Source organism: Indicator indicator, chromosome 6 (genome assembly GCF_027791375.1).
Source record: "Indicator indicator isolate 239-I01 chromosome 6, UM_Iind_1.1, whole genome shotgun sequence".
Classification (NCBI taxonomy): domain Eukaryota; kingdom Metazoa; phylum Chordata; class Aves; order Piciformes; family Indicatoridae; genus Indicator; species Indicator indicator.
This window is the reverse complement of record NC_072015.1, coordinates 10871863-10885177: the sequence shown is the minus strand read 5'-3', so window position 1 is coordinate 10885177 and position 13315 is coordinate 10871863. Positions and strand designations below refer to the sequence as shown.

General features: G+C 38.4%; 1 protein-coding gene across 1 annotated transcript in view; it reads left to right on the top strand.

The window, feature by feature from the left end:
- Positions 1-13315, top strand: part of KIF13A (kinesin family member 13A) — a 107133-nt gene that overhangs the window by 80852 nt on the left and 12966 nt on the right. Inside the window, exons 18-30 of the mRNA XM_054381844.1 lie at positions 993-1155; positions 1756-1896; positions 3450-3599; positions 4645-4809; positions 5408-5581; positions 6118-6269; positions 6389-6521; positions 6663-6809; positions 7921-7959; positions 9262-9361; positions 9997-10123; positions 11068-11123; positions 12246-12370. Coding sequence (XP_054237819.1) covers positions 993-1155; positions 1756-1896; positions 3450-3599; positions 4645-4809; positions 5408-5581; positions 6118-6269; positions 6389-6521; positions 6663-6809; positions 7921-7959; positions 9262-9361; positions 9997-10123; positions 11068-11123; positions 12246-12370 — 1672 coding nt within the window. The remainder of the gene's footprint in view (positions 1-992; positions 1156-1755; positions 1897-3449; positions 3600-4644; positions 4810-5407; positions 5582-6117; positions 6270-6388; positions 6522-6662; positions 6810-7920; positions 7960-9261; positions 9362-9996; positions 10124-11067; positions 11124-12245; positions 12371-13315) is intronic.

Genomic DNA, 13315 nt, shown 5'->3' with positions numbered 1-13315 from the left:
CTACACTTGTCTGTAATGTAAAATGTATTCTCTAGAAATGAGAAGTGTATGTGCACAACATGTACTGTATTTCAGGAGGACTTTAGCATAGAAAAGCTTTTAAAAAAATCTACTGGGAAGTGCTGGTCACTGAAATCTGATCATGACTTTTATGAAGATGATGAGACACAGTAAGTGCTGTTGGGATTACAAAGAAAGGCAGAAAAGGGGGACATCACGTTTGCTCAGAGGATAATTGTGATACTTTTAAAAGGCAAATTAAAGACAATCCTAGGTGAGAGCATATCTTAATATCACAGGTGGAGGTATAGCATGTGTCATAGCAGATTTGCTCAGACAGGCCTGAGAAACCTTCTTGGTATTTGTCCATACACTTTATGTAGTGCACAAGCTCTAACCTGTGCTCATTCATATAATTATTGAAAAGATACTGTGGGGATATAGGACTTACGATTTTTAATGTATATGCTCAAGATGGCTAAAGGATATGGAGGGAGGTCTGGGTGTCTGTAGCACTGCAAAGCCCTAGCTGTGTAATGTCAGGCTGTGGCCTCCAGCAGTTGCAGGTTCCGACATCATGATCTGAGGAAAAGTGAGTTTCATCAAGATGAAGTCTCACACGTTGTGACTGGTAGTTTTTGTGGAGTAGGACTCCAGATTAAAGACAAAGACAGCTGCAATTATTTCATTTCTGGAAAATTAGGAATGTCCCTAGGGCTTTTAACAAATAACAGCTCCCACAGCACTGTGCCCTTTTATTTGGTTGTTACTCTGCTAGACTTACCTCAACAGTAATGTATTTGTTTGGTATGGGATCATTGCTTTTCCTCAATAAAATTGTCTGACACTGTTTGGTGTCTACTGACATAGTGCAATACAGCATTTCTTCTTAAACTTGTTTCAGAAAAATCTTTGTTAGCAACCCCATTTGCAGCTTTCCAATAATAGAAATAGGCTTCTGTGTATTTTTCATGTTACCTACTGCACCACAGGGATGAATTGTTTCGACAGAGCCTGGCTAAACTTCGAGAGCAGATCGTAAAGGCAAATACACTGGTGAGAGAAGCAAACTTCTTAGCAGAAGAGATGAGTAAGCTAACAGATTATCAAGTAACACTTCAGATCCCTGCTGAAAACCTCAGTGCCAACAAGAAGGTAATGACAACAATGAATGCTGGAAAATGTAGTTTTATGATTAAAATATATAGATTATATAACATTCATCTGACTTGAGGCTGTAAAATGTTACTTTTGTTAGGCAAAATGTGGGTGCTACCTGGCTTTAATATATTGAAAGTATTGAATACTTATGCTATGCTCCCATTTTACTTGTAAGTATGGCTCTTGCTTGTCTTCTGAGTGTATGATCACCATACATGCATGTGATTTATGAACAAACGTTTGTGTTCTGTTGCTGTAAAACCTGCATTTTATGTATAATTACAACAATCACTGTTTTCTATTACAGATGTCTACCAGTTTTGTCTTAAGGGTTTTCTAGTTGTAGTGCTGCTGTAAATATAATGATAGCAGTTAGGATAATGTGCTTGTCGTAAGTGATTTTCTTGAAAGTATTAATGTGCCTGGGTGAGTGGTCAAAGAAGTCTGGACCTTCATAGATGTATAGGATAATGCTGTGTTTGAGAACAGAGAGTATGGCTGTATTTTATTCCTCTTTGGGAATGCAATATGAGTGAAGAGTTAAAGTACTTACATGTACTTCCCTACAGTAATTATTTTTTTCCTCTGATTTAGAGGAGCGCAATAGTAAGCGAGCCTGCTATTCAAGTGAGAAGAAAAGGAAAAGGTACTCAAGTGTGGACTATTGAGAAACTAGAGAACAAACTGATTGACATGAGAGACCTCTATCAAGAGTGGAAGGAGAAAAGTCCTGAGGTATTGTATACATTTTCTGAAAGGGGTCAGAGATTGATATGGTTGGTTTTTTTTTTTTAACCCCATATAATATGTTGTATGGATCCAGTGCAATGGCTGTGTATTAAAGGATGCCTATGCAGATAAAACACAGCTATGTCCTATCTTCTCTTGTGTTCTCAGATACAAGTATGCTGAGGTAGTGACTCATGATACCACTAAGCATATGTTTACCTGGCATAATGTGCCATGCAGACAAGCACCAGCTCTGTATGGAAGCACCAAGCTGCATTAGAGAAATAAGATTATTACACTGTGGTCAGTATCAAAGGTAGCAAGGATGCTGCTTAGGTATGCTCAACTTGCAGAACATGTTAGCAAGGTAGAAACTGATCTTAAAATGTGAAATATTCTATAATTTCATTTGTATGTTCTAAAGAAACGAAGAAATCAATTAAAGAAACTTGGCCTATATCAGTACCTGTCAAAACCAAGTGGCATTTCCTGAGAATTTCAGTGATAATTTAGCCTTGGCAAATAAGCATGAGACTTGTCAAAAGCTTGCTTATTTACTGGCAAGAGAAAGATGTGAGATTTGGTTTTCCAGAGGATGTCTCCTCGAAGTATCCAGGTAGAATTGCCTAGAAAGTATATCTTGCTGTCTTGTGGCTGATAGGGAGCACCTAAATTACTTGTACCAAGAATCATTCTCAAATATGTTTGAACAGCTGTTGTGCCTTTGTTACATGCCTTGGACGGGACAATGGGAATCTCTAAAAACATAACACAGGGGAGGTCAAGCAACTTCATCTGTGCCCATTGAAGACAACGATGATTTTGCTGCTGACTTTAGTAAGAACTGATAGCACATCCTTTGAATACATTATGTCTGCCTGAGCTAGGATCATCCTTGCCATGACCTATGTCATTCATAATGCATGTGTTCTATGTGCTGCATAGAAACACGTAGGTTGAATGCATGTGTTGAAGATGAAGGAAGAGGAGAAAGGAAGGAGCTAAGAAGTCCACTGAGGAGTGCATATCCTGCTAGGAATCTGCATGAATTCTTTGTGGCTGTATATGGGGTACTTGAGTAGAAAATGCTGCAGATGTGATCTCAGCTCTATGGGAGTCATGAAAAAAGAACACTTGCAGAGTTAAGTGGTAGTTATCCTGCACCTTCCCTTTTGCCCTGGTAGTGCTACCCAGCAGCCAGAACAGCTTTTCAACCTGGAAATGACTTGCCCTGTCATTTAAAAAGTGTAAGGAGAAGTAAGGTGAAATCAATGGCTACTGTGCTAGCTCATGGTAAAATCTGCTTCATCTTAACATCACTAAAAAAAATGTAGGTCATCATAGTAAAGAAAGGATTATATAATGTCTCATCTCAAGGATTTAATTTCGGAAAGATTTAATTTCATATTTGTGATATGCTTCCTGTCTCTTTCTAATTGTGTAACAGGAAAGATTGGTAGTGACTTAACTTTCATACTGCGATCTTATACTAGGTGGTTATTTGGTCCTGTGTTCCTATATTCAAAGTTTTAACCTAACTTTTGTGGTCTTTATAACAGATAAGGAAGCTGATTGGGAAAAGAGGTGATCCTTTTTATGAAGCGCAAGAGAATCACAACTTAATTGGCGTTGCCAATGTGTTTTTGGAGTGCCTTTTCCATGAGGTGAAGCTGCAGTACGCTGTGCCCATCATCAGTCAGCAGGGGGAGGTAAATCCCTGACATGCCCTCACCTAGAGCAGGCTGGGTACAACCCTGTGCTCACACTGGCAGGGTGGCATTGTATTGTGTTATCATCTCATGCTTTCGATTGGAAGGAACCTTTAAAGGTCATCTAGTCCAGCCCCCTTCAGTGAGCAGAGGCATCTTCAACTAGGGCAGATTGCTCAGAGCCCTGTCTGACTTGATCTGGAATGTTTAACTATTTACAACTGCCCAGATACTAAAATAGTAGAATAAAATTCTTGGTATCAGTGTAAATTTAATCCCAGCTGGCAACTAAACATCATGCAGCTGGTCACTCTGCCTTTCCTCCTCTCAGTGGGATGGGGAGAAGAACTGGAAAGGAAGAAAACTTATCATTTGACATAAGAACAGTTTAATCACTAAAGTAAAATAAACTATAATTATTACTATTATTTAAAATATAAGAATTGTAGTGAAAAGGAAGAGAACAAAAAGAGACATAAATAACTCCCAAGAAAAGGATAGTGATGCACAGTGCAAGTGTTTGCTGCTTGCTGACCGATACCCAGCCAGTGATCTGCTCACCCTGGCCAACTCTTCCCAATTTATATACTAAGCATATGATGTTCTACGGTAGGGAACCCTTCAGCTAGTTCAGGGAAGCTGTCCTGGCTATGTTCCCTCCCAGCATCTTGTGCACCTGCACACTAGCACAACATGGGAAGTTGAAAAGTCCTTGATACGTTATCAGCATTGTCCAAAACACAGCATTATTTTAGCTACTAAGAAAAGAAAATTAGCTCTGTCCCAGATGAAGCCAGGACATAATATTCTGATGCACAGTCATGACACTGTATAACTTTTCTGTTTGTGAATTAAGAAGGTCAGTAGTTCTGCATGCAAATACGTTTGGGATTTGTTATTCCTTCGTCCTCTTTTTTGATGTTGTTTTTCATTTTGTCGTTGAGAACCATTCAGTTCTGTTTCTGCACAGCTAGACTTAGATGTCTGCCCCCTTAATGTATTTAAGTCTCTTACACATAGGTTCTTAGTATTTATCTTGCCTTAGGTTGCAGGACGCTTGCACGTTGAAGTAATGCGAGTCACTGGGTCTGTCCCAGAACGTGTAGTAGAAGGAGATGACTCATCTGAAAACTCCAGTGAGAGTGGGAGTCTGGAAGTCACAGATCACAATGGAGAAATTATTCATCGAGCAAAGAAGCTCTCCTGCAGGGTAAGTGAGAACACTTGATGAATTTGCTTCAGGCCTTTCTAACTCTGTGGTCAGTCTGATGTATTGAGCCATACAGGCTATTGCTTGTTTAAAATTATCTAAAGAGAAAAGAGAAAATTCCCTTCTTTTTGTTCAATGTACATCAGTCTGTGGTTGCCAGTGACTAAAGTAATTCACATTAGTATATATAGATCTACATCACAAATACTGGTGTTACAAGGACTGTCCTTGGCAGATAAGAAAGGACAGACTGTTTCTCCATGTTGCTATCTCCTACGGTTTGTTTAATCAGATAATGTAGTATCTGTGGGTGGTGTTTGGACTTCAGTTCTGTGATTATGTGCTTGTTCTCTATTTAAGCTTATAGGCTTCCTCAAAGAAAACATGTACATGTGCAGGCTAGTTAGATGCATCTACCTGCTTTCCTTGCATATGCATGTCCTAAATAGGGACCCCCTTAGGAAGTAGTTGGAGGTGTCCTTTAAAAATTCTTCTTGGCTGTTGGTGCTTTTTGGATAAGATACTTTAGTTTTTGAACAATTTACAAATTAAAGAAGAAGCCACCATATTTATGACGTCATCAACTTTGTCCCCTCAGGTGAAAATAAAAGAAGCAACTGGACTGCCACCTAATCTCTCTAACTTCGTCTTTTGTCAATATACATTTTGGGATCAATGCGAGTCAACAGTAGCAGCACCAGTGGTAGACCCAGATGTGCCTTCACCTCAGAGTAAAGATGCTCATTTTACAGTGACCTTCTCTCACTGTAAGGTAACTAATTTTATTATGAAATAGTGTTACTGGGAGGATGGTATGTTTGAAATAAGCTGTTTAGAATTTGAGAATGAAGGAAGGCATTGGTTCATGTAATTAATGACTTTTGACTCTACCCTAGAATGCCATAACATTTCATTTTATCACTTCTTTAAAATGCAGCCAAACGAAAAAATCTTTTAGTTGGTTGGTCTTTTAAATTCAGATATCTTCTTTAGTACATGGGGGAAACTATAATGTATATAATGACACCTTATGTACTTGTTTAGTAGGATTAGTAGCTTTAAAAAGATCATTTGAGCTGTGACATCATTTTAATGGAAATTTTCAAAGCATGAAATGCAGGATGCAAAAGCAGGAATTGCCGAGATTATATAATTTGCACAGCTTTCTTGACCAGAGTTGAACTTGATGATCCAAACTATACAGTTTTACCCTACAGATAGGCACGTGCTGGGTGTGTCCTTACAAACTATTTGAGGAAATACAGTTACTTCATTTAACTGAATGTAATTTGCTCATCTCATTGCCAGGACTATGTGGTGAATGTCACAGAGGAGTTTTTGGAGTTCATTTCAGAAGGAGCTCTTGCTATTGAGGTGTGGGGTCACAGATGTACTGGCAATGGCAGTTCTGTTTGGGAAGTTGATTCTCTTCATGCAAAAACCAGAACTCTGAGAGACAGGTACAAATAAATTACACCTGAATGCTTCCATCAGCTTTCCAAAGGCTTGCTAATACTTGTAGCGCACAAAATATCCTTTGGTGAGGCAACCGTTAGTTTTTGTGGGGATGTCTTTGTAGGTGGAATGAAGTAACTCGAAGAATAGAAATGTGGATTTCTATACAAGAACTGAATGAGATGGGAGAATATACTGCAGTTGAACTCCATCAGGCAAAAGATGTGAACACAGGGGGAATTTTCCAGCTTAGGCAGGTATGTATCTTTGCCCTTTTTTCTCATTCATGCTGAAATTAATGCTCAATTTTATTCTTAGTTTCTCTCTCCTTTTTTTTTTTTTTTTTTTTTTTGTTTCTTCTTTTCTTTCTTACTTTCTGTCTCTTATTACCTGGTCAGGGTCATTCTCGCAGAGTTCAGGTGACAGTGACACCTGTACAACATTCAGGAACATTGCCTCTCATGGTGGAAGCAATTCTTTCAGTCTCTATAGGTGGTGTGACTGCCAGATCAACCAAACTGCAAAGGGGCTTGGACAGCTACCAGGTAAGACAGTTAATTTTTCATGCATTGATCATCAGTTTTGGTTTTGCTGTGCTAGAGCCAGCCAAGCATAATTCCAAAGAGACCTTAGCACGCTGGTACATGATACGTTGTTTTGCCATTTTACGTGTGTTTGAGGTTAATACATACAATGTGAGCGTTCGGTCCTAGGTCTGCTGCCCTTTTTTTTTTTTTTTTGCTTAAAACTCAGTCTGTAACTGATAACGTACCAAGTGTGGTATTGGAATATAGCCAAGAAAATGGGAATATAGAAATTATTTTTACCTTTGTGTGTAAAGGTGATTAATACTAGAGAAAATGTTTTCTAGTGAGATGGTATTTACATTTTCAAAAAGGGCCAAGTTGCTATTCGATCAGAAGCAAACAGCTACTGATGAATGTGAAAGGGCTATTTCATGTAGCAGAAAAAGTCCTTACGAAGTATAAATTACTTCAAGCTGATACTGGGCAAGTTCATATTGAAAATAAAGCATGATTTTAACTGTGATAGCTACAAATAAGTGGAATAGGCAGCCAGGGGAAGCAAGGTGCCATTCATCAGAAGGGCACAGAACCATAAGTTATTAAATGTAATGGGTGGTGAGACACTGGACCAGGTTGTCCAGGGAGGTGGTGGAAGCCCCATCCCTGGAAGTTTTTAAGGCCAGGCTGGATGTGGTTCTGGGCAACCTGATCTAGTGAAAAGTGTCCCTGCCCATGGCAGGGGCTTGGAACTAGATGATCCTTGAGGTCCCTTCCAACCTTGTCAATTCTGTGATTCTGTAATATGACCTTATAGATTAATCTATGAAACGTGAAGATTGGTAACGTTGCTTGCTCAGTCCTTTTTCTAGCGCTGTATGTGTATGTGGGTTTCCAATTTTTTTTTTCTGAATGTATTGATTAATAGTGAAATTATGGCTGAGCTGCTATAGTCTGTCATGGAAAAAAGAAAATCTGTTTCTACCTGTTAATAAGATTATGGTTACTACAATGTTGAAATTTTAACATTTTGCAAAATGTAATGTAGCAGAATGTTTATGTTTTGGGGTATTTCTGTTGAGAGAAATGCATGGGTTTTTTGTGTTTTACAAAATTTATTTTCTCCTACCAGAAGGAGGAGGATGATGGTGGTGATATGGATAGTTACCAGGTATTACTGCTGTTGCTGTCAATCCTGTGGCATGGGGCACAGCTAATGCTAATAGCCAGCAACTTTCAAATGAGCAAGCATACTGGAGCAAGCAAAAGCGGCTTTGAAATACATCTGTGCTGTGCATTTCAGAGGCTACCTGGGCTATAAACCACTGCTATTTCAGTTTACCTTGTGACTTTATACTCCTATAGTATGCTTTCTTCTCTAGTCCTCAGCACTCAGCTCTCCTAACTGGCTACATGAATTCATATGTGAACAAAAGCTTAAACACTTTGATTCAGAATGGAAAGTTTCCACTGAATATCACAGGGAAAAGAACAACCACCTGCAGCTGCAGGCACTTTTCCAAACTAGATTGTAAAGTACAGGATTTTTTTGTTTGTTTTCCTAAAGAAAACATCATAATCTTTTAAGTTGTGCAGTTTTCCAAAATGCTTGTGGGAAAAAGAGGGGAGGATGTGAATACAGAAGCTTCAGTGAAGCAGTTTTTTTAATCTACACGAAAACCAACCTTGAGCCTGAGTTTTTTTTTGTGTGGTAAGTAAATATAAGTCACAGTTTAGATAGTATAGCAGAAGGCTCATTTGAAAGGCAACAAAGGTCAGAAGATGAAATAGCTAAAAAAAGAAAACACATTTCAGATTTCTACTTATTTCCAATAGGCTGCCTTACAGAAGTAAAACCAGTTAGGTGAGAATGCTGACTTCCCTTCAGATAACGTATTAGGTTTTACAGGAATCTTCAAAAATACCAAAGTACTAACTTCTTGCGGGCTGTTCGTGCGCTTCCTGACATATCACAGAGAAGAGCCAACCAGATTTTCTGTGATACCACAAAGCATGATTGCATGATGGGTTTTGTTTGCATGAGAAATCTTTCAATTGCACTGATAGCAGCTACTAGCAATGGAATTTTTGTGCAGATTTGAGGGCATACTGACCTGTCTAATCTTCAGGAGAACTTTTGATCAACTGATGATACCTGTTTTTCCTATTCCACCTGCTATTCAAAAGTTTAATTGCCACCTCCCTGAGAAATATCTTATGGTGTAAAATTCTGTCCAGCAACCGAGGCAGTCACATTTTATTTACCTCCAGTTGGAATTTCAGACTTAAAAGCAAATAAGTGTCTATTCATGGGTGATGAGGTTCTTAATCAGTGTGCATGTAATTTGGGGAAAAAAGTTTTCTGCATCACGCAAGCTGTTTAACACCTATTCTGATGAAATTGCCGCAAAATTCACTGCCCTTTAATCTTAACCACATAGGCTAGTAATTTTCTTCTCTGTTTCTTTGTTAGGAAGAAGATTTAAACTGTGTACGAGAAAGGTGGTCTGATGCATTGATAAAACGCAGGGAATATTTAGATGAGCAGATTCAAAAGATCAGCAATAAACAAGGTTTGAAACTTGAAGTCCTACTTTATTCCCTATGGTTGCCATTTGAGTTTTCCTGGAGTCAAAGACACAATGGAACAAAATTTAGGTTGCCCCCCTTCTCCCTGTGGAGAAAAGTTAGGCAGGAGAAGACAAAAGGGTAGGCAACAAAAGAAATGACTTGCACCGACTTGGAAATTAAAAAAGTATCTCTACCAAAAACATAAAAAGAAGGTTACAGAGATATAAGGGAAGGGGGATAGATACAGGTGTATTACAGAACTAGATCGCAGATGGAAATGGATTCTCTGAATGGCAGTGGATTCTTTGGAGATAGGTGTGACCACGTGGAGTAGCCCTGCACCATGTGATCACTAAGAAGCAGCAGCAGCAGTTCTCAGGCAAAGCAGGGAGGCGAAGGCAAGCGAGAGAGACAGGAAGTGGCTCCCCCTTATACAGAGTGTAGACAAGAAATGGGAGTGCAATAAACGTGACCCAGGGACCCCTCCACCTGCGTCACGTTTCCCTGCCCATCTTGGTCCACCTGGGTTCACCTAGGGAGTCAGGTTTCCAGCGCACCCCCCAGAAGGCCTTAAAATCACAACATCTATACCATGAAAAATGTCTCTCTCATGCAATGCTGATGTCTTTTGCTGTAGAAAAATCTGAGGATGATATAGAGCGAGAAGCCCGGCTGGTCGAACAGTGGGTAGGGCTGACAGAAGAGAGGAATGCAGTGTTTGTTCCAGCACCAGGCAGTGGAATTCCTGGTGCCCCTGCAAATTGGTATGTTCATTAAAAAAATTGGAGTGGTTAGCTCTTTGCACAAACATCTCATCTGGGAGAAAGCAAAAAGAGCAAGTGCTGGTTTGAATGTAAGAAAGATTTACTTGGTTAATATACTATTTAAAGTATCTTTGAGATAGATTTCAAGGTTTGAAAATATTTTTTTTTAATTTAACATAATATTTTACAAAATTCTGAGAAAGTTATCCTGTAGTTTGACTCTTCAGAAAAGTGGTACAAAAAATGAATGGTAGAGCATGTGATCATTTCACTGATAAGAGGCAAGGAGGAAAGAAAGTCTGATTTCAAAGGATATGTTCTCTTCAGTTTCATTTCAGTTTCTAATATATTTATATTTTCATTTAAATGTCTGTTTTGAGTAACATCATTGGAGCTGACATGCAAAAATGAGGAATACAGCATGTTAGGAATTATGGACCTTATCAAGTGTACACTGATGTCTCTGATATCTTCTTCCAACTGGGTGAATGATGTAGTCATACTCTTTTGTCACCATTTTCCCCCTTATTTGCCTGAAAAGAGGTATGGTCATATAGCTAGAAGTTTATTAAGTGATATAAACACCATCTCTTGCCAGTAGTTACATACCCAGTTGTTTGAAAGGTTGTTAATTTTATGAATGAGATTACTACAATCAATTAACTTTTTATGAAATAGGAAAGGGTGTTTAAAGCTCATCCTCACAGCTGCTGGAATATGCTGTGTGCAGTGTGAATTAAGTTTTGGGAAAGCATTGCCTTTAGATGCATGTGTAAATGAACAAAATACTGCCTGTGCAACAGAAGCATTCATATTAGCCATCAAAATGTTGAAAGCTTTAGTCATTTGTAACAGGTAATGAAACTTTCATGGAGATCTATTTGCTCAAATTAGCTTAGATAGGAATTTGCCTTCCTGTCTGACAGCAGTTTGTTTTGTTTCAGGATTCCACCTGCAGGGATGGAAACACATATACCTGTCCTTTTCCTTGATTTGAATGGTATGTTGTAATAGCAGATTTGAGAAACTGGGAAGGGGGTTTGGGTTAGTTTGAATTTGGATTAATAAATTGGTAAATGGAAGAATGAATCTGTAATGCCTTGGAAATCAACTCCTGGCAATGGCACTGCCTGATGTGTCTTGTAAAATGCTTTTTTCCATACAATTCTGTATGTTGAAATAATTAAGCAAAGCTATTTGAAAATAAAGATAGAATTTGAGGAACATGAGTACAGGGGTACGCTGTACAACAGAACAGCCAACAGAAATAGTTGAGAGGAAGCTTGGTTTGAATTGAACAGCAGATAAGAAAATCCTGCAAATGTTTTGAGGTACAAATCCACATGTCTTTAAAGCACTGATATAGACTCTTCCAGTGCTTTCAGATCTCCTTCCACTGAGGTATCTGTAGAGTCTTAACTCTTTGTTAGAGAATCTTTATCTTCTCCCATGAAGGTATTTAGCTTTACATGTAAGTGGACTATTGATATATATTCTTAAGACACAGATAGTAAGTGTAAGTGACAAGAAACTAAAGTTATCACCACAATTAAGGACTGCTTAGGAAGCAAATCTGTAATTATAAACTTGGACATAAAGCAGACGGGAGGAACCAGAGGCATGGTCATCTCCAGCACTGCTGTGGGCTCCTAGAAAGGTATATGTAGGCAACACGTTAATACCTGCTTGTAGAAAATGATACATGCTCATTCCTTCATCTCTGCTCACAAGGAATGTTTTCATTTGTTTCTCCTTATCTGCAGAGATTATCAGACAGAATAAATTATTTAACTAAGAAATGAGCTTGTTAGGGTGACAGGTGGATACATCAGAAATTTTCTGGCTGGGTAAATTAATGTTATGAATACCTAAAAATAGTTTCAAATTCTGTTTGGGTTATGTGAAAATGTGTCCAGGCTGAGTCTCAGCCTGGTTTTACTTCCCTTCTTTCGTATGCTGAAATCACCTTCAAAATGCTGCCTAGTAATAAGATGAATTAGGATTAAATGTACCATGAAATACAGATAAGACTTTATTACAACTGCATATTACAACTTTGCCTCTCTATATTGATATCCTTTGGTATAAAACTCTTTCATTCTTTGCACATTTGTTTCATTAGCTGATGACCTCAGTGCCAATGAACAACTAATAGGTCCCCATGCATCAGGAGTTAACTCAATTCTACCAAAGGAGCATGGGAGTCCATTCTTTTATCTGCCGATCATAAAACACAGTGATGATGAGGTAAATTGTTAGCAAGCCTCCTTCTTGACAACTGCAGCCAGCTTATGTTAATAATTTCTTCTTATGCTTTATTTTCTACTTGCATGTATTTAATCTTTATCTTTTTGGCTTACAACTACCATTTCTATGTTGTGCTGTCTTCATTTTCTGGCCTATTTATTTAGAACTTAAGAGGATATGACTTGTTAGCTCTTCTACCTTAATTCAGAGGTGACAAGTCTTAGCTTTTTTTGGCAAAATATTATTTCAGCTATTCTAGTAATTCCCTTTTTCTTCATTCCTTACCCTTTCATCATTCCTCTTGCAGGCTTTTGATTCTTCAGAGAAAAACGTTTCATGCATTGTGCACGCTAGGCAAGCTTAATTTTTAAATAAAACTTTCTTTGTAGTACACTATTTTTTACATACAAAGATTGGGAACTGTTGGAAATGAATGGTTGTGAAGCCATTTTGGAATATCTTAACTCATTTTTTCCATGCTCTATGCCAGCTCAGGCCATTGCTTAAGAGAGTCTTTCCAGAATAAATGGGATGCCAAAGCTGGGGAGGAGGCAGGGGGGAAGTGAAAAGATGTTCTGCAGGATGGGGACATGTTTATTCTGTATAGTCTAATCCAACACAGATGGAAGATTTGACATTGGATTTAATAAACTTGTAATACAGTTGCAATAGGATTGGTATTCCTTCCTCCAGTCTTGCTTCTGCTTTCCTGTCTGTCTCCAGCTGTTTGAATATTTCCTTTTGAGGCAGGGTCTGCACAGTGCAGGCTGTGTGCTCACAGTTGTTTTCCCTAATATTTTATCACCTCTTCTATGCTGCTTCTGATAAATTCGTTACTATGAAGAGGTTTAACTCCACTTTGTTGAATAATGCTTATTTTTCTCTTGACTGTTTTACTTACATTAAATCATTTCAAGATATGCTTGTTGTTAGAGTAACAGAATC